Below are 22,262 nucleotides of genomic sequence, written 5' to 3'. Positions count from 1 at the left end.
GTATTTTCACTTAGCAAGCCGAAGTCTGCTGTCATTTTTTCTCATACGTTTTCATCGGGTCACATACATAACATGCCATACATAGTAACGCTGGTACGTCACATACATTACATGCCATACATAGTAACGCTGGTACGTCACATACATTACATGCCATACATAGTAACGCGTGTACGTCACATACATTACATGCCATACATTGTAACGCGTGTACGTCACATACATTACATGCCATATATTGTAACGCGTGTACGTCACATACATTACATGCCATACATTGTAACGCTGGTACGTCACATACATCAAAACGGCAACGGCGAAGTTTCCTGGACAATTTGTGCACGTTACCTTGTACGCACGTACGCCATATGACGTCACAAATGGGATATGAACTCAACCTCGTGACGTCGTGGAAGGATGCAAATATGAACTAGAGAGCATGATGTCATCAAAAAAAGAACTGTACCAAGTTGACGTCATACCAAAGAAAAAGTGTGACCAAGCAGGAAGCGAAAGCGACATCTTGCGGCAAGTAAAATCATCGTCGAGGCAGCAACCACGGATCTTGAACGGTAAGTCATTGTTGTTATCTTTTGATGGCGAAGTTTAACACATGTTGTCAATGGGTTACACGTGACTAATTTTTATAGATTCCATGTGTGTTATGACTACTTTTGTGTGCCCGCAGATTTTCTACACCGGAAACGATCGAACCCTTAGTCCACTGCGACCCTCCCCCCATCCTCCATCAGCCAAATCTTCTCAACTTCAAATAACTTAACAGTCTGTTACTAGGAGTCGGTCGTGTGATTTACCCGGGGTGGCAAAATCTAGGCTTAACTTAGGCTAACTCGCACAGGGTGAGTGACCTGCTCTCCCCCAATTCCCCCGGGTCTCAAAAAACTTTTCTTCCTCCACACCGGCCTTCACACAATAATTGGGCGGCGGAGCGGGTCCAAGTCGCTAGGAGTGCCACCATTCAGTTATTGCCCTAGGTTTACAACTACGGTGGCACTCTTTAATTAAGAGTAGCGTAGATAAAGTAGTTATATTTTTGGGTGCGCGCGCCACTAGGGACCTTAGTTTATTTCGATCTCTGTAGTTAAGGGTGGCGCGTTGTTAAATGGCCTTAGTTTTAAATGTAGGTGGCGCTTAGAACCACTTGGCACGGCTTTTCCACCGCATTGCACTGGCCGCGGTGCAGGCTGACTAAGTAGGGACACCCGCTACTCCGACTGCATGAAATGCCATTAACGTTATTGCAACGGCGTCCAGTTTTGGCACGTAGTGTAGAAGGGGCCGGCATAGCATTGCTCCCGAACGGTTGGCGAGCCACCATTTTAGGGCGCAATTTCCAGTGTTAAAGATTTTTTTCCTCCACATGCGCTCAAACGTTCGAGTCGGGAGGGGGGCCATGGGCAAGGGGCAGTGACTCGGTTGTTGTTCAGTTATACGCTCTTAAAGTCATTGTCCCTTTTAAAAACGCGCGTGCGCCTATTCTAAAAGTAAAACTATAGGGATCGGCGTCACACGGTTTTTGACCAGACGTTTTACCTCTTTGAGATTTTTCTAAAACAAAATTTTATCCATGAACATGGAATTTTTGATATTGAATGCAATTTGCTTGGAACATTAAATGTTAATAATTTGGCCACTTCTGACGTCTGGTCATTACCGTTTTTTAAATAATCCACATCCACATCCACACTTCTCACTCAACAGATACTAATTTATGCTTACTTATAATTTAAGTAGCTTTAACTAATCTTCGATTTTTGGTTTTGTCGCCTTGGGGGAATCACCACTGAACAACTGGGCGGGCGGTGTTCCGTAAGATCTCCGTTTGTCCAAGTATTCTGTGGTTAAAAACACACCGACTCACTTTTTACATATTTCCTAGGCTTAACTTGCGGCGGTTCAAGTCAGATCAGAGAGTTGAAGCAAGGTTAGTTTAAATCGACGTACATAAACGTCGCACGCACAGGGACGGTGGCGGTTCCACTTTTTTGCAGAATTTAAATGTGTTTTTCCACCAATCAACGTTCGGTCCGTTCTTCACCAATCGGCAATCGACGTTCGTGTACGAGTCCGTGACGCCACCAATCAGCGCTCGAATCGTGTACGAGTTTTCCACCAATCACAGTTCGAGATGAGGCTGGACTTCCAACATTGTGTCTCGTTTTTTTTTTTTTTTCAAAACGAACCTAATCCTCCCTACCTTTTCTATCCTTTTTTCCAGTTAGACCAGTTCTCGGGGGGTGTTGTGCCTTACTAGTTCAGCTGCCAGGGTGTTCAATTTATCAATGCTGTTTGTGGCGTTCGGCGGATTGAGTTGCGTAACTTTCGTGGATCGCCACCGTCAGTTTTAGTAGTATTATACCGAGAAAAAAAGATTTAAATCAGGTTTTCAGGCTGTCGAGGAGTTGATGCTTTGCTTTTTTTCTGAATTCTATGTCCATATTTTTTTTCTAACCATTCTATATTTTACAGACCGTTCCGTTTCACTTGGAATCTATGAATCTATGTTCAATGTTGATAATTTCCAAACAATCCATGTTCGTTTGCATTTGGAAACATATGATTGTCCACACGGAACAAATCTTAAATGACGCCCAGTCTGGGCCAGTCTGTTTTCCTCGTTTCGGTCGTGGTTCTGCGCCGAACGAGGGTCTCTCTACTGACTTAGAGGAGACCCACCGCGAGGGTTGGTACCTTGACGTGGTGCGGTGGCTTTTAAACCAATTCCAACTCTGCAGAACCTCCCAATAAACATCGTTAAACCCCAATCGTTTGCGGCCCTTGCTGGTTAATTTTTTTCTGCTGCTGGGAAAGAAGACGTGAATATATTTTTTGGTGTAGCCCAAGCAGCCGTAAATCTGAACAAACACGATAAAAAAGTGCTTGCTTAATTTTGGTTGAATCTATAAAAAAAGTCTACAGAAATAAACTAGTCGACTCCAATCTTGTTTCAAACAATTTAAGTTTATTTTCTGTTTATTCCGCAAAGCATATTGGTAAAACGCAGAGTGCAGAATTCTAACGGCAATGGGTGGCATTTTTATAGCGCACATGTGTCCCAACATTTATGTGGTGTTATTTAGATATTAATGTCTCAAAAAAAAACCTTTGGCAGAGAACTTTGATTTAACGTTCTTGGTTCTGAAACAGCATTCAAATAAGGTCGACACATTTTCAACATTCTCTGGATAAAGATGAGCCCTCGTAAAATTTTCAAACCAATGGCACGACAAATGTGACTCGCGTGGCCTGTGTTGAGCAACCCTGGTGTGATGTGTTAGATGCGTTAATTAATCTAGCGGGGGAGAGTACACAGAAAATTGAGAATACAAATCACTGCTGTATATATAGTAGGATGGTGCAAAGTTTATATGTAGAAACAACTTTTCCATCTTCATTGCGGAAGGAATTGGTCGTCTATGCTCTCACGCAGTGCAGTTCGCAGTGCAGTTTTCCTAGTGTTTCGCATTCTTTTTTTTCGCACCTGAAAAACACGAGTTTAAATTAAATACATGTTTATGGAAATTAGCGCCAAAAATACTGATCATATTCTGCAACACAAAACGGTAATTTTGTGATTATTTTGAAACCAATCACACATGTGCTTGTAAAGCGAACAATGGTCCGAGGTGACAGCATACACACTAAAAAAAAATGAGCGAAAAATTCTGCGAGTGAAACAAAAGCTCGTTTGAAATGAGCGAACAACTTCGCTCACTGTTTTGAGTGATTGAATGACTAAATTGCTGCGTTTTCGGCGATTGCTTCACTCATTCGTTTAAGCTATTGAATGATTCACTTTGCACCCAACATGCACATTTTTTCACATCCTGTTTTATTTTTCGTAAATATAAATGAACATACAGTTATTACACATCACATTATAACACTGAAAGAGTGGACTGCACCCTTAGCTTTCATATCAAGGCAATTAACCTCAAAAATGTTGCAAAATGTGGTTAGTATTCAACATTAAAAAAACAAAATAGGGCTAAAAGTGTTTCAAACGCCAAGAGAATGTCACATCCAACTCCCACTGGTGTATGGTCCATTCATACAGCTCTTTGGACTTGTTCAAAGCATATTTGGCCATGTTGAAGCCTGCCTTTTTCCTCATCCCCATACTTTGGCAGGATTGTTGGACCAACATTCTTAATTCTGTTCGCATGTGGCTTTTACCAATGATACTCTTTCAAGATCTGGTTGAACATAAAAAATGCATGGTTAGTAGCTTGATAAACAAGACATATACACCAATTCACCTTGATCAACATCAACAAATCCTGGGTATTTGAGCACAACAGATGATATGAAAGGGTGATCCTGTTAGATATCCATTCTTATGTAATCAAATGTAGCACTTATGGCACGGTACATAAGTGGAATGTTGTCGTCACAATAATGTTCCTGCATGTATGTTAAAATATATATAAGATAAAGAATAAGTTCAGCATTTATAGTACACTTACATAGCCCTTTGTATTCTTGACTTTGCCCATCAAAGCTGTAAAACTTCTTGCCATTGACTTTGCAGGTTCAATTTTAAGTAGTTTGGAAGGATAGCTGCAAACAAAATATTACAGCAAATAATAAATGATGACCATCTTTATTGAACTGATTAATTATAATTTATTAATACAAAATAACACATTAACTTACTTCTCAATTACTTCTTCATAGTATCGTCAATTTACTGTTTATCCTTCAAAACGGTAGCAGCTCTTCAATACTAAATCGCAAAATCTCTGCCTTCGACGTTTCAAATGGACTAGCCTACGCTATCAACGTCCAACTTCGTGATAATGCTCGGGCCTTCAAAAATCATATCCCGCAGTTTTCGCGCAATAAATATGTGAATGGCGAAATTCAATTTCGATCTCCTCTTTTGCGCCAGCCAATCACGTTGCCGGCTGCGGAGCGCGCGATTTTAAAAAAGAGACAAAGGTTCTCCTATTTCGATGCGAGAAAAAAGGGTTGAGCGAAAGCTTCGCTTGTCCTGAAGCGAGTGGCGGGAATTTCGCTCGCTGCCTCCCGCCGGAGAGAAGAAATGAGCGAAGTTTTTTTAAGAGTGTACGTCGCAGTTGGGCACCGAAAATTGCAACACAGCGGTCGGCTCGGTGCCAGTGGCGTAACAATATGACTTATTTGCACTTATAAATTTGGCACATATTTCGATGCACCTGAAGAAGCGGGATAAAGCTCGCGAAAGCTCGTGCTAATAAAGTTATTTACAAGTTCGTCTCATACAAAAACAGTGCACCAGCAAGCATAAACCAGAGACTGACCCGGCGCATTGAAGAAATTGGTATATATTTTGTCAAGGAAAAGCCACCTTGTCAAGTTTTGAAGCAAAAATTTGCCTAAACTTCCCTTACCTCCAAGTGTAATTCTTCTGTAAAATACCTTCTTTGTTTCCCCAACACACGTTTCGAACAGTGAACTAAAAAACAAAAAGTGCTTTGGTTGAATTCCTTCCTGCAATGTGGTGCGGAAAATGTTAACCAAACACAAATTTCCAAACTACAAATTTCGTTAAAACGATATACGAGTAAATATATAAATACATACCGATTGGTCTTGTTTCCCTGCCGCAAACGTAGGCTCTGTAACACCAAACATAATTGGATTCAGAAAATTAGGTTTTCGTGAAGCTTTGTGCTTGTTTGAACCAAGCTTATGTAAACATCGACTTTTCTGTGCCGTTATTTCTGCGTTATATCTTCATATGACATAACTTTGCTCAATATACAGCAGTCATTTAAATGTACATGGATTGCCACCAAGTCCCGTCCAGCTGACATAAACCACCTATACGTTTTGGAAAACAATTTTGGCACGAATGGATGTGAAATTAAACCCTATTTTGATCGAACGTTTTAGGACCGTTCCGTATATGAGTGCATGCTTTCCAATTCAATTTTGTTATTCGTGTAATTCGTTGTTTCATTTATTTGCACCTAAATTTTATTGAAACGTTCTCGCCTACCATCTGCAAACCTTTAGCGTTGCCACTGGAGTTTCGCCTATTGGTTCAGAGACTGTTATTGGTGCGGCACACCAGGGTTCATATAAGTCTAGGGTTCCCGCGAATAGCAATTCGGGGCCCACGAAGACCATTGATTGCTTTTAAACTGAAGTATTCTCATCGTAAAGACCGAGTTCAACTTAATATTTTTATGTGATATCGTTGTTGCATCGGGACCCCTTCTTTCCGTGAAGCGCCCTGCATAGCGAATTAAGCAGGAAGCCATTGACAGCAAAAACACATCATAAAGACTTACTGGCACTACGACAACATTTCCCTTCTCTGCGGGTCGCTGCAGCGTGGTGGAATAACAGTAGAACAACAACAAGGCAAACCGCTTCGACTTTCTTCGCATCCATCTTTTCCCTTATGACATCTTATGACACAAATTCCAATCCTTTTTATACCCTATTTTGCTTCCTTCCCCTCGATACAGCCCCTGGGGACTCCCTTAAATGCTGTTGTTTTCGAAAAGCCCGGTTTGGTAGCAACATTGTTTGTCAAATTGAAGAACTTACACGGGAAGGTATCGCCATTCTTTCAACACGCATGAAACGGTTCCGCTTCATGTTTCGCCCGTCCGTGAATTGGTTTAAGTGTCTACCGCAAACTAAGGTTAATTGTGGTCGAGCATTGCACAATACGAACGCAAGTGTTGGCGCAAATCGTCACATAAACGGTGGCTTCCTGGCTTGCGCAATTGTGTAACGCTATTGAACACTCGATGCGAGTTTTTGCGGTAATGCTTGCGCCGTAGTTTTATTACTACTACTTTGAAAGAAAGGCTTGAATATATTTGTAACCAAAAGGGATCAAATGCGTGATTACGTTATCTAGAAAAGTGCAAATAAAAACTATTTTCCAAGCAGTGGCCTTATATTCCTCTGCACATTTGCGAGCGCTAACAGTTGTTTTCAACATGCGTAATATTGGCAACGTGTTTGACAACTAAACTAATTGTCTTTACACACAAGAAAACCGCTTGCCATTACAACAACGTGACCACTAAAAACGACGTTTCATTCTTAGACTGACGAAAAATGACACTTGTTTCATAACAATGCTACATGTTTGGTAACAATGCCAAAGTGTTCGGTAACAATGCTCTCTGTTTAGAAACAATCACGAATGCAAGCTCGAGACGGTTTTTAGGTCAACGTTAAAGAAAATTTCTGGTCTCACAGGGATTTTGCCAAAAAAAACACCTCGGATCCCCCCCTTGATACGATACGCCCATGCCTACGATGCCTACGAAGGTTTTTTTAGAGGGACCGGGCAGAGACACGTAAGGCCTCCCTTAAGGATTCTCCTATCTTTAGTTGTGAATCCTGCCACGAGTATTTTTACAAACGTGTGCGGGCGGAAATCAATCAATTGAATTTCTAAAAGTTTTCAAGAAACTACCATAATTCACCTTCCCCAAGGAAACAAAATAACAAGAATGACGCAGAGAAAAATATGCACTCATGTGTCTAATCTAATCAAGACTGTGCGATTGTGTCAAATATATTGCCCAAAATGAATGTTATTTTACTCATTACAACAGGATTTGTATTTTGATCTTGTCAAATATCCAGTTTACGAAATTGTTTTTTTTCCTACCCGATTTCATTTTCGTGATTAAGTTGCTATTTTTCAAACATACAATGTCTAGAAAATGACATACCTAAAATGAAATAAACGCAATAAGAAAAACATGTCTTTCAATCGGTTACGTTTTTTATATCAAGACTTTGAAAGGGAACTTGTAGGTATTTCCAACTTATTGTTCTGTTAAGTTTAATCAACTCTGTGTTTTATAAAGAGAATATTTATTGTCAGAATTGTGTGGTTTATCATATAATAGGAAATGCTGTAAGAGCTTTGAGCGTTTTTAATTTCGCTTTTAACACCAACGAAATTTATTTGTTTTGCAAGCGCACTGGAAAAAACAGTTTCCCAAACGAAATATTTTTTTTCAGTTTTTGTACGCCAGGTTTACAAACTTGTGCACAGAACGTCAAAGTCCTTTAAAATAATTTGAGTTTTGCTTTATCTACAATGAACAATGAAGTCTTCCAATCCAAGGACTTACAGTCGCAAGCGCAAGGAGGCCGCAGAGGCCAAGTTCGATGCCATATTTGCTCCAGGGCAGCAAAAAATTATGGTTGAAGTTGATGAAGTGAAGAAAAAGCGTTTAAAGCCTGCAGTGGAAAACGCTGTTATGTCAACCTTGCCAAATAGATTGATTAAAATCGAGTACGCTGTAAATGGCGCAAATCTTTCCCCCACCAAAGTTCAGAACCCGAAACAGACAAGAAATAGTGCAGCTGAAAAGTTTGATGCACTTTTTGGTTCAACATCACCCATAAAGGCCCCTCCTACATCAAGTAGTAGCACAGCAGTTGTGGATAGTGATGATGAAAGTATTGAGATTACCAGAAAGGAATACACAGGGAGGAGCAACGAAACCAAGTACGATGTTATGTTCAAGAAAAACGAAAAGTCTGCTTCAGCCAAGTTTGACGCTCTGTTTGGTGAAGATCTGCCAACTATGAATGAAATTGGATGCAAGGAGACCAAAAGTCAAAGTCCTGACTTTGATAATTGCTTCGGGTTCAGCAGCAGTGATATAGACGTTGAAATGCAGTCACAACAAGCTGTTAAACATGGAAACCAATCTCCAACAAAGGGGTCAAAACCTCTTCCAAACATTACAGCTGCCACTATGAAAACTGTGGATGGTAAAGTGGTTTTAAATATCCAACGTGGGGGCAGAAAAAATTCCAGCCCAACTAAATCTGCAAAGGCAAACAATTGTGATCTGCAAAAAAACAAGTTGGACTCGCAGAGCAGAAAAGGTAGTGATGACAATTCAAACTGCTCAAAAAACCCATATGATGTGGAAAGCATTGACCAAACAAAACAAAAAACCAAACATTTAATCGCTGGATCTGCTGATAAAAAGAACTCACTCTTTACAGATGCACCTGTTTCACTTATTGGGACTGAGGTAAAGTTGAATTTTGTTTGTAGACATTGCAAGATGATGCATTAGTGCTTACACAATTAATATAACCATCTTATTTAGACCGATCCCAATAAAAGTTCAACTTCAAGTACGAATTCAACAGTTAAGAAAAAAACATTTCGCAAGTTTTCAAAATTGAATGCAAATTCCGACAACAAGACAGTGAGTTATTAATTGAGTAACAAGTTATTTTATGAAATTACAGACAAAATGTTGCAAGTGTTTTATATAACTTTCTTTGACACTTAGGTTTCAACAGCTAAACCATCTTATAAGTCACGTCCTTGGATGACAGATTCTGAAGAATCAACCAGATCGAAGCTAAATGTGAGTACATAGAGCTCTTGACTGTTGCATGTAAAAATTGTCCAAGATAGCCATGTGCTTGTTTCAAATACATTGCTGTGTTGTAAACACACTAGTGAATAATAAATTGTAAAAGGTTTTTTTGAAGTTGAATTATAGCATGAGGGTATTTTAATCCTTGTTGTGTTGATAAATATGATTAATGGTTAATTGTTACAGTGGTGTTTTTGCAGGATGACATTGCTTTACAATCGCTATCGCAACCTGAATTAAAAAGTGAAGGACCTTCAGAAGTCGTTCCAAAACTAACACGTTCAACTACTTGGCCTGAAAATGTTGGAGAAAGCATTGTGACATCAATAAAGTGCAACAAAAATGCCAAAGCTGTAAGTTTGTAAAAAGTATTTTGTGGTAATAAAAGCAGTTTTGCAGAACCACTTGGCCCTTGAGGTTTGTCATGTTTATGTTCTGCTATCTGCTGAACTTTCAAAAAAATTTGAATAAAATCTTGTCAGATAACTTACACCATTGTTACCAAATTGTGGTTAGGTCTGGACTGGTTGTTCAAGATTTCCATAAAAGTGCATACATTGTATATTTAGTACTTCACCGTAGTGAAACACGTGAAGAACTACCAGAGCTGTCTTGAAGAAGGTGAAGCCCAAGAGTTTGAGGATGAGGTTGAGTATTTACTGGAGGGATTGCAGCCTTCACAGACAATTTCAACAAGGTAAACACAACTACTTTTGTAACTTCTTGCTATTATTCTCTCTGTTGTTTTGTTGTTATTTGTCACCAAACCTTCTTTTGCATGCAAAGTTACTACGCACATAAACGATAAGCATTAAACATAAATCAACATTTGTGCCAACAAAACCATATCAAGCAACATTGCTCTATATTTTGGGGGTGTGTTTTGTCTTGTGGTTGTCCACAATCAATGAAAATGTGAATGGACAAGACATTGAATGTAATAGTAATAAAATATCACTATAATTATAAATGTTTCATGAACACCCAGCCAGATATTTTTGTTGTCTCTTTTGCAATGCAGTCATCAACAATCAATTAATCGCTGAACTTCAGATGTTGAAGTTCCATAAAATAAAATCTTCTGAGCTGGTAATGTTTGTGTTCAGGTGTCTTTCCGCGACCAACCTTGCAACCAAGTGTCAACAACACAACTTCCGTCTCTATCTCCGGGCACATAATATTTCTATGAAAGTCTTCTCACACCTGCAAGATGCAGCGGAGAACAAGGTTTTTGTCAATATTTATGCAAGATAAAGTGTTGACATGACCAGTTTAAGCATGCAAATATCTGCAGTTATGTGCCTGCAATCAGTCCTTACTAACTACAATTGAATTTTTACTAACCTACCTTTGCAGCGTTAGTTTTTTATTAGAAATATAAAGCCCAATTTAATGTTGACGATTATAATTTATCAACAATAGATTTTTAGTTGGACCAGTTTGTTACATCCACTTGTATCAGCATGGTGTTGACCATTACAGGCTCTTGCTCTGGCAACCTCTGCGCTCCTATTTATGTTGAGTCGGGATAGGAGGATGGAGATTGACAAAATCACTCTCCAACTTCTTCTCAAACTACTTGATCCGCTTGAGCGGGATTCGACCAACAGGAACGATTCCAGTTCGACTGACGGTTTGTAAACAAATGTGTAAAACTGTGAAATTATCACCACAAACCCCGCAAAGCTCAAAAGTTACGCTCATCCGCACTACAGAATTATTAAGTTTAATATCAGCTTAAAAATTCACTGAAATGTGTGCTGTGTGTTGATTTATAAATCTTTTACCAGCATTTACATGTAAACAACTTAACTTTTTACTGTGAATTAGTATGTAAACGTGTAAATAATTCCAAGAAGTTTGAAACCTTGAATAATTATTTACAGTTGCAAAAAATAAGAAAGCGAACCCGACCAAGTACAAGTTCTTCAAAAGCAAATCAGGAAATGGGAACGCAGACGACGAGAAGAATTTTCTCTCAGTCCGAAGTAAAGTTGAGGAGTTGGTGGAAGCATCGGGTGACGCCCTCCTGTCTAGGAAGGACGCTGATGTAGGTTTAATCTTGTGTTTTATTCTAGTTCACTTATTAATACTTTTTTCACTTAGCGGCCGTAGTAAAAAAGAAAAGTTGTCCTCGTTAAAATTTTTAATGAGAATGCTCAAATAGTGATGAGAGTTCAATTTACAAACATTAAGAGCATCTAAAATATTAAAATCAGTTTTTCCAAAATTTTTTTGCAAGTAGCCACTTTACAACATTCACAGACATTTTTTTGTCTTTAAATCAGCGCAATTAAATGAAGAGTTGGCATTGTCAGTTGCAGAAGGCTGACTTAACTTGCTGCTTGTGATTTTAGAACTCCAAATGTTTATTGTTACATGGTTCTATTGAAACACAAACAATGCATCAGCACATAATGAAATATGGTTTGAAAACCACTGTTATAAATGGTTTGTGTCACAGGCAACATCCTCTTATACAAAACAACTTTATTCTTTACTTACATTCCAAACCTCAGCATTGATCAAAGCCAATTCAAACACAAAACTAATTGTTTTGTAACAAACCGTCAATGTTAGTAAGAATACTTTTCTTATCTTGATATTGTAGATGAAACGACTTGCAAGTGAAGCGTTGTTGAGATTTACAGCCCGGAGAACAACGGAGTGGTTTCGTGAGGAGATTAGGATAAAAGGAGGTCTTGATCACATCATCTTACTAGGTTGGTGTGATTTGGTGTCGCTCTGCAATCACAATATCATAAATAAGCATTTTTAAATCTACCTTTCATTGGTAAAAAACTAAACTGTGCTTTTCTGATATAGATTTTTCTGATATTGATAGTTCATTTGAAGTTTTAAAAGAAAGTTTATAATTAAAATTTTACTTGATTTTATGTTTTTACGATTTTTGCTGTTGTTTTTTTAACTTTATTCATGGTTTTATCTGTTTTGTTTGTTGGTGAGAGTCATATCTTGTCATTTTCAAATTATTTGGTCATAATTTTGTTTAATTTAAATTTTTCAGTGAAAAGCAATGTTGATGTGTTGGTCCCTTCCACTGTTGTGAGTGAGAAGTACGAACAAACTTTGGGACTCCTTGAACGAATTCTGAAAGTCCTTGAAAACGCTATCGTCAACTCACCCAGAAATAGCATGTACCTTGTTACTCACCAGAGGGCACTGTTGCTCAAGAAGATGGCAACGTAAGTACATTATCTGTTGTGTTTTGTTCGCTCCAAATTGTGCCATGTAGAATATATTGTGGAGGTAGGAAAATGTAATCTCTATTTAAAGTAATAAATACTACTAATAATTTATATGTATTTATGTACTGTATGTTTCATCTTACAAAAATATTCCTCATTTAATAACATTTTGTGTTGAGATGTTCCAAATAACTAAAGATAAATGAACATATAAGGTACATGTCACTGCATAGGTACATATGTCAACATAATCAGCATATGAAGATATGCATTACATACTCAATTACTTGGTAATTCTTCAGGTTGTTGAAGTTGTGTCAGGAGTGGTTGGTTCTCCACCCCGGTTCATCGCTTGATGCTGATGACGATGAAAATGCAACAAAACCCAACCAAACATACCTTGTCTTGTACAATTGCATCACCCAGATTGTCAGACTTCTAGTTAATATCAGCAACGATAATGGTAACCGTTCACCATTAGGCTTTATTGAACAAATTGTTTTATATTATTTTGGCATTCTGCCTTCACTTGTTCGTTGAATTTGTTTCTTCAGTATGGTGCTACTTTTGCTGCCAAACAAACTACAATTAAAACAGAAGTGCTCTTTCGGCATAAATTAACAGACTTTATTTTTCTGTTAATTTATGCCAGAGGAGCACTCCTGTTTAAATTGTCTCTCCAGTTTTTTTTAGATTTTTCAATTACTTTATTTTCCCCCTACAGAGTGGGTGAGCAACAAGGTGGGAGACCAGGAGGAAATGATCCCTTGCATCACTAAATGCATCCTAACAACTCCTCTTAATCTCAAGGAGAGCCACAGATATGAAACCAGTCTTCTGGTGTGCAACCTTAACCTTTGTACAATGCCATGCACAGTGGTTATGAACTGTTTGTAAAGTTGCGACAAAATACCAGTTCCACACAAACCTGGTTATATAGCACTTGGTTCCCCTTATTATTTACTGAAAACATGTTTTATTACTATAGCATCACAAAATAATATAATGTGCAGTGCAGCAAATATTGGCATCCGAATTTTGATATTTTTTGTATAACTCGCCTACGTTTTGTCAATATTAGAGGAGTGTTGGAAAAAATGTTTAATATTAAATATTGTAGTAATGTTTGGACTGCAAAGCCTGTAAACCTATTAATAAACAAAGTACAATTCCTGAAACTCTCCCAATTACACTGGTAATTAATGTTTTTCTCAGGGTCTGGGATTGCTGGTAAATCTGGTTGAAAGCAGCGCCAAAAACCGAATGTCATTGATGAAAATGGAGATCAAATCAACGGGGAAATTCCCCCGACACGGCGGAGGGGATGCCCCTAACGTGGTTAATGTAGTGGCATCTCTGGTTGAGGTAAACTTGACCCCAGAACACGTGTTTTTTAACCGTCAGCTGTTGGATGTTTTCATCATCACACTTGTGTATCACGATATGTTCTGCGCTCAATCCCTTCCATACATAAACCTTTTTTTCTTTAAAATCGTGAAACAATTTCGAAACTTTATTTCTTTTTTATATTTTTAGTGTTTTGACGAGCGAATGTCAGCGAACAGTTTGTGATTGTTATGTTTAGAATACATTGTGACGTAGAATTCCTGTATTTTTTCAGCTATTTTACAAACACGAATCAGCGGCACGTGACAACGAAGTACTCGGTGAGGAGGGAGTGAAAAAGGCTGTTGAAGCGAAACGGAACCAAAATTCCGAAGCAACAAGGTTTGATGAATTCCTCATAATCCGAACCAGTCTGTCTGTTGTATGATCAGTAATTCACCATTGTACGAATCAACAATAATAATGTATGTTGAAAATCACACGGTTAGCTCACTGATAAGTGGAACATAAATATCTATAACACCACACCATATACTGACAAGCCAACACAATCCATTGCACGTCTATCTTGTTGTCCGTAACGATTTACCAGGAAACGTAAGATTTTGGCACAGTTTTAGAGATATAGGTTTTGTTCAGCAACTTTTTGAGGTCTTGGAAGTAGGTTTTGTGGGGTTGGATAGTCGTTTACTATTTGTCGTGATGTTTCAAACTGTTGGTGTAGGAAGAGCGTGTCTCAGTGGTGGTGTTGAGCTAGTCGTTTGGATCGGGTCTGGATGAGGGATTTAAATTTAATCTTAAGCCAGAAGACCATGGGATTGGGTGTTGGGAAACATCTTGTTGGAAGTCAAGGTCAAGGAGGGTGGATATATTATTCTTTCAGGAGCTTTGCACCTGCGGGAAGAGGAAATGATGTGGGTAAGCGGGTGCATCCATGGAAACCATTGTTGTTGTGGTGATATCAGCCAACACGGGCTGCTGGATACCGCGACGTACCCCCTCTGGTGTCTTCTTGTTGTTGTCAACATTGGACGTTGCGGCGCTAGAGGGTGTTTGCGCCTCTGTAGACTTCGCTCCGCTTCTTGTGACGAAATCTGTCACGGTTGACTGCGCACATTCAGTGGCAACATCTGTCACTCCCTGTTTGTTCCCAGGTGTGACTTCAGATGTCACACCTGGAGTTGTGACGACCTTATCTGCCGCCTCTGACGCCTTCACACCTTGCGTTGTGACGAGTGCACCTGCACCCGACTCTGTCGACTTGCCCTTATCTTCGATTTGCTGCTCTTAAGCACCTGGGTCTTTTACTGCAGCTGCAGCCGCTGCTCTTGTGCATGGTTAGCGAATCTTGGGCAATTTGACATGGCACATCTCGTGACAAAATCCACATTACTTGGTCTGATCTTCATAAGTTACTTCGATAGTTTTTTTTGCCCAGACGCAGGCGCCCGGGAATATGGTTTTGGGCCAAGACTGAACTCTTCATAATTACGACACGATTGTCACCCATAGACGCTTTCATCGCCATAAACTTTCCACCCTTTCTTGACTGGGGCGAACTTTGGCATAAAGTTTAACAATGCCGACATTTCAATGCGCTGTTGTACCTGCGACAAAAACACCCCGATTTCGTCGTCACAGTGGGCATTGTCGTAAGCTGTCTTGTCACTAGCTCAGATAGTGGCAGCAAGCTCCTTGACTTTTTCTGCGGATGCGCAGTTCAACAGAACCATTCGCCCTCCAAAGCCGGAATGCTCTCTTTGAGCTGTTTCAATAGCTTGTAAAGCTCTGGCAAGCCCAGGATTAAAACGGGCTTCAACACCGAAATTTGGGTCGATTTCAAAGGTATCGACCGTTGGCGCATTTCGGGCCGAAAAAACAGGCCGTGAAACTACATTTGCGCGTGGTTTAACATTTTTGCTTCGTGTTGTGCGTCTCCACAAATAACGCACGGGGTGGCCACTGGCAGCTCACCTCTCGTTTCAAAACAAACGCAGCCCTTAAAAGGGCTGGGCTGGCTTTGCGCAGTGACCTCAATAAGTTTGTCACAACAGATCATAAAACAGAAATCTAAGACGAAAGCTTGAAAACTGTATAAATCACTGCTTTTGATTGACTCGAAAATATTGCTGAATAGCTGAATAGAGGCCAGAACACGAATGCTTGCCTAATTCGAATATAATTTTGATAAATTCCATCAGTAATTTTGGATTATACGAATCAACTATAATAATGTATGTTAAAAATCACACAGTGATCTCACTGACAACCGTAACATAAATATTTATAACTCACCACAACATATACTGACACGTGAACACAATCCATTGCACGTCTATCTTGTTGTCCGTGACGATTTATCACGAAACGTAATATTTTGGCTGTCATTTGTCTTTAGGTTTTAAGTTCGATCCAGGCAGTACTTTAAATATTACCATGACAACTATTCAAATCTATTTGAATAAGAACTGATGATGCTCAATAAAGCGAAACATGTTTTGAAGCGTTGACACAAAGTTATTGTAGTAATATTTGAAATTGACATTGAAGTTTCACTCGTGTCACGCCTAAGAAGTGTTCCTGGTCAGGTTTTAGTGAAGTTAAAACATTCCCAGGCGGTACTTGTGTGGGGTGCGACATAATCCTCTGCCCAACCACTTTGTAATCCCAGGAGGCTTCTGATTTCTGCAGATCCCAGAAATTGGAACTTAAATCGAACCCAAAAGATGGCCGCTGGGTGGAGTCAGAGGACGGCATGGAATGGGTTCCGGCCGACGACGAACAGTCACTAGGTGGCAGTCAAGATTCGGTGCGTTCTAGGAACCCGGAAGCTGGTCTGACTGTTGAGGAGAAAGCCCAGATGCAGGATAGTAAGTCGAAGCTTTTGTATAATCGTGGTTTGGTGTTTGAGTTCGAAGTACGCTTGACTTTTGATCGTACAGTTTGTTTGTGATGCAACAATTGCTGAACAGCCGTAAAAGTTGGTTTCTAATAGACAGAAATATCTATATTTCATGTGGATTTCTCATATTTTGTTGGAAATTTATTTTATAAAATATTTTTGAATCGTTTCACTTAAAATAATTGATTAAATAAATATTCCCAACATTGTGATGTAACAATTACTTTTCCAGCCCTCAGCAAAGCGAACGAACACATGGAACACTCGATTATGGCGTCACACGCGGCCCTTGTTCTCGGTTGTCTCATCCATGGTAACCGCGCAAACCTCACATCGATTCGTGCTCATCTCAGAGGCACCTCCGACTTCACGCCTATGATTTCTATGTTGAAGAAGTTTCTTAGTTTTATGAGTATGACGGTGAGTGGGGCGACACCATGTGGCGACATTCTGCTTTTTATATTAGAGAACGTAAAGATGGCCGTTGACCGAATCATAAAAATATCAAATTTCATCATTTTGCTTTTGCTCGCAAAGCTGCCACGCAAGTGAACAAAAACCGTAAAACATAAAATGCCAGCAATACAAACCGCAAGGGTTATCGAGTCGGGCGCCTAATGTACTTTTCCGTTCAAAATTTAGCGATTGAGACAAATTCTGGTTTAAATTGATTTAAACCCGAGCAACATTGTTACCACATAAAGATTAATTCTTATAACAACACTGTTACGTCACAATGACTTTATTTTTTGACTTCTTCAGGCGGGGATGTCCCAGAAGGGAGAGAAAAAGTTGATTCAAATTATCGAGGATTTGGAGGAAGTGAATATTTCCACGTAGTCACGAATCGCGGGTGGATCACGTTCGTGAATTCATGATTAAACGCGTGATTGCGTCACGACGTGAAAGCGAGTCGGTCGCGAAAGGTGACGTTGTTGAAATTCATCCGCCCGCGAGTCATAACACACGAGCCCACAACATCATCTTTCCACACATTTTGCAAAAAACATTTCGCTTAGAATTCAACAGATCGTAAATGTTTAAACATATCCATTCATGATATTTTAACTCTGAATTCCCCACACGGTACTTTCCCGTTTTGCGCTTCTCTTGACCACGTGATAATTTGGAGTAGAATTTTCGTTGTTTTTTTTGTGTTTTTTTTTTCTTTTTTTCCTCTTTATCGTGTGTGAAAAAGGTTTTTTCGCCCAAACATAATTTTGTTTTCTTGCTTGTTGGGAGAATTCGTTTGTAAATATTGTTAATAAATTGGAATCGATGCAATTTTTGAATTCCAAGTTTTAACAGACAGAATCTCAGGTTGAGAGAAAAGAATACATGGTTTGTGTCATGCAAATGCGAAATGAATGGGTTTAAATTTTGTTCCTTTACAAACGTTTTAAACTGATTTTGCACACGATGTCACCACGCACATGAACAACGTGATGCATAAAAATCGCACCAATTAAACCATCAGGGTTTAATTCAGGAATTTTCTTATCTACCGCTGGCGATGAGGTCACACCAATTGTCACTCCAAGGTCAGATTGATTGTTACACTGTGACTTGTTCTACACTGTGCTTGGGTGTAACCTTTAGTTCCCCACCCAAACATACAGAAGTGACTTTCCACGAACTGATTTCCTGTCAATGACCTGAACGTCACCAGCATCACGATACCGCACTTTCCACTGTGGTTGAGGTTTGTTCGGCAATTTGTCACTGTGCAAAAAGTAACCGTTGAAATGGGCTGGCAGTGGATCTTCTCATTGGCGAAACTTGATTGATAGACTTGACCCATAGGAAATGCCAATTATACTCCTGACGGCATAGTATCTGCATTGAAGCGAAACATTGTTTTTGAACCCCACCCAGTTGCCATTCTATGCTTATCAAGTCGTGTTTTACCAGTAGCGACTTGCGGCATTTGATTACGTCCTTCCTAAATCGAGGAGGTTAATGGGCTGTGATAGCACACATAAGATGAAGAAATGCCGCAGAAAGTTCGGTTAAGATAAAGCTTATTACCCCACCCGAAGGGGCTTAAATATCAAACCAAGAATGACCAACTTGTGAAAGGTCAACCCCGCGTCCCACATATTGGTAAGAAGAAAACCCTTTCGGTATTCGTTGACAGGATGACCTGGGTTCAAGTCACAGTGCGGTAAAAAAAATAGCAAAGTAAACTTTGTTTCTGTGGCGTGCGTCGCGTTGCTGTGAAGGATTTGGAACTATTTTTGTTTCCTGTCAGGTCTTTGTCCACGTCACAACCAGATATAATTATTTTTGCGGCGATACACAGGCAATCGCGCTCAAGATTTTATAAACCACTACAAATACCGCAATCTGCCTTTTTATTCGATTCTAATAGAGCATTTCACAATCGGCAAACCAACTGGTTTATTTTGTGGTCACCATGTAAATAATTCTGTGCGTCACCAGGAGAGACGTTGAAGAAGCGAACAAAAGATCAGTTACGGTGAATAATGAATTTGATATTTTGTGGAAAGAACCGAGGTAAACGTGAACGCACGTGTTGATGTCGCGTCATTTGTTCCGAAGGGAGTGAGTTTCCAAAACAAATAACGGCCTCCGTGCATTTGGAGTATTTATGGGAATGTAATCGTGGAATTCGCTCGCGAGGTAAGAAGAACGGCTCGTTTCACATCGCGAACAATCAGAGCAGAAAGTGATAAGTGTGGTACAAGGTGTGGCTTCAATCGTTTTCGGACAATCGCTCATGAAAGCAAGTCTATCTAATCCGCGCCCATACGTGATGCCACAGCATTCTACACACAATGAACAGGAATTCATATTAAATATCTGTTACATATTTACTCTGGATTTGATCGGTTATTCGTAAAAGTCATCACGTCAGTGTTACGTTGTCGAATCCTAATGTTTTCAACGGTCTGTAGTTCTTTTGAAAAAGCAAAATTCAGCTATTTGCGACCACAGGAAAGTAGCTAGGGGCTCCGTGGGGGTCGCGGTCCTCAGATCAAAAACCCTTGTCGCATGGACCAATCAGGAGGTGCTGCAGAACTCATGTTTGCTGTATACGCTTTCTATCATTGGTATGACGTTTTGAGGGTTAAATTCCTAAACATGTCGGCAAAGAAGTTTTAAGTTGAATTACGTGTTCAAAACAAATAGCGGCGACACTTTTTCCAACATTCCTTTGGGTGAAAATTAGTCCCCGTGCCGTTTTTAAACCAACGCCAAGCCAAATTTGCCACGCCCTTTGTTTACGCTTCTGGTCTGACCCTTTACCGGTTTCTACAAACTCCCTTGAATCAAAGATAATTTGTTGGCAGAGTAAAGGTTTTGTGGCGAACTGAGAACTTGTTAACCTGCGGCTTCAAATTTCACAGTTGAAAGTAAAGTGATCTGTTTTTTCTCCACTTTTGGGACGCTTTTCTGGAGTTACTGAATCAGAAGACGACTTTTTTTACTTCAAACCAAACGTTTCATACTCGTTACTGCTTTTAATCGAGATTTTGAATTTCACAATTTTTTATAGCATTGTTGAAACATTTGTTTAATAACTTCGACTAAATTTAGAGGTATTTTGCTATGGGCTTCAGATCTGTACGCAAGGAGGATATGCAATATGCACCCACATGCATACGGTCGCGATCACACTAATTTTCTGGCAAAATACCCCTTAGCAATGAACACAACGAAAATTTGTTTCTAATAGATGTATGTGTTAAAAACACATGTATGTGCAACAAAATGTACGACAACGATACAACAAAGCATCAACAGTGTAAATAGTTCATCCGTGAAGCTCCTTTGTTTGTGTTTAGCTACAATGAGGCGCCGGCTCGCATTTCAGTCTTCTTCCTTGGAGCTGTTGACAGCTGGGAATATAATGGCGATGTTAGTTTCGCAAAGATCTCTGTTTTTTTTATAAACAAGAATCGAACATAACAAAGATTTGGACGCTTCTTTCGTTTTGGTTTCTACTTAATGGCTTTACTCAACGTGTTGCTTTTTTGACTTCTACGATTTTGCAAAAACAAATTAAATAATTCTGAGTGTAAAACGACTGGTCCATACTGTTGTTAACATTGTCATGTTTCACACGAAAAAAAGTTTCGGCAAGAACTTATCCCATCATCAGTTTCTTTTTATTCTCAGAATTATGACCAAATCCGTTAGTAGTGTTCCTAAGTTGAACAAAAAATTGCCAGCAGATTTTCTAAACATTTTCGACCAAAATCTGTACTTTTTCCAGCTTTAATGAATTTATTAAATCTTTGTAATTCAACTAAACCACATACACATTTTTTCCTGATTCTTTGCCACTTTTACTCACCTTAAACATTGGCCAACTTCAAATTCGCATGATTTCCTGTCCATATTTAAAGTCGTCTAGAAGTAACATTTAAGTAGTGGTTTATGCAGTGTCCATGATTTTTGATAAAAAATTTAGTTTAAATTTAGAATACAGTAAAAGCATGTTCAGTTTAGGAAGCAGTGCACTTGTATCACGTTTTTTCAGCGATACCGATGGAATACATCAATTGAAAACCGATTAAGATATAATCACAGAAGTTGTCAAATCTGTTACTCAGTCTTTGTTATCAATAAAGCTATCGGGAGAATATGTTGACACAAACTGTTATTGATTAACTTGATTTTATTTTCTGGTTCTTGTTGATGAAACTCACCTTTTTCATTAAACGCGGATCTGAAACAACAAAGAAACAGTGAGTATATTTTTTAACAACAAAACGTATGAATTTCACCTGTGCAGCGACGCGCTGTTGCCGATATCGTGGACGACACCAGAAGCAGAAACACCAAAATCATTATTTTCATTTTTAGAGGTTGTTGAACAGACTTCAGACTCGCAGGTTAATCCTAGAGTGTATTTTGAAAATGCTCAAATGAAACTTCTCTGGTCGCTCGGTGCCTTTAAACTCTTTCTGCATTTTTAGAATTAATATCTGCCACGAAGAAAAGCTGCTTACAGAGCATAGGAAAAACTCAACAACAAACGAACAACTTCATATTCCAAATATTTCATTTTTTCCCGCGCTCTATTTTGATAACCTAAAAAAGAGATTTTGGATTCCCGTGACGTATCAGATACAAGTGGCATTTACACAAGGGGGGCGTGTTGGAGGTTGAACCTCAGAGGTATTAATATGATATTTAGTTTAACCTTTGGCCATTAAGTTACTTATGTTCGTATCCACAACTTTTCTCCCCACTTCTCAGGTTAAACGTCACTCAGGCAAGGATGCGTAAATGTTAAAAAGTTTAATCATCGCCGAATGAATTTTCCCGTGACTCCATTTCAAAACCTCTGCGAGGTAAAGATCAAATTTTTACCGGTGTAAATACAAAAGTATGGGTGGAGCCGCATGGAAACCACTATCAAAATCTCATAAACTGACCTCG

General features: G+C 39.2%; 1 protein-coding gene and 1 long non-coding RNA gene across 2 annotated transcripts; one reads left to right on the top strand and one right to left on the bottom strand.

Annotated features, from left to right (window-relative positions):
• Positions 1–3,027: 3,027 nt before the first annotated feature.
• LOC145894995 (uncharacterized) lies at positions 3,028–6,432 on the bottom strand. The gene is made up of 4 exons (XR_014401590.1): positions 6,300–6,432; positions 5,587–5,621; positions 5,394–5,458; positions 3,028–3,502 (listed from the first exon to the last, which is right to left on the bottom strand). It is a non-coding gene; the product is annotated as an uncharacterized LOC145894995 (long non-coding RNA).
• A 1,576-nt stretch (positions 6,433–8,008) lies between these two features.
• Positions 8,009–18,102, top strand: LOC145894960 (wings apart-like protein homolog). The gene is made up of 17 exons (XM_082983684.1): positions 8,009–9,035; positions 9,114–9,215; positions 9,303–9,380; positions 9,593–9,745; positions 9,962–10,089; positions 10,499–10,619; positions 10,875–11,025; positions 11,279–11,442; positions 12,004–12,115; positions 12,421–12,598; positions 12,904–13,064; positions 13,326–13,441; positions 13,817–13,966; positions 14,223–14,329; positions 16,640–16,818; positions 17,083–17,270; positions 17,613–18,102. Exons 1-17 carry the CDS (start codon positions 8,091–8,093, stop codon positions 17,688–17,690), a joined length of 3,111 nt encoding a protein of 1,036 aa, XP_082839810.1. The 5' UTR covers positions 8,009–8,090; the 3' UTR covers positions 17,691–18,102.
• The last annotated feature ends 4,160 nt before the right edge of the window (positions 18,103–22,262 follow it).

Source organism: Ascidia mentula, chromosome 3 (assembly GCF_947561715.1).
Source record: "Ascidia mentula chromosome 3, kaAscMent1.1, whole genome shotgun sequence".
Classification (NCBI taxonomy): domain Eukaryota; kingdom Metazoa; phylum Chordata; class Ascidiacea; order Phlebobranchia; family Ascidiidae; genus Ascidia; species Ascidia mentula.
This window is presented reverse-complemented; position numbering and strand designations above follow the sequence as displayed.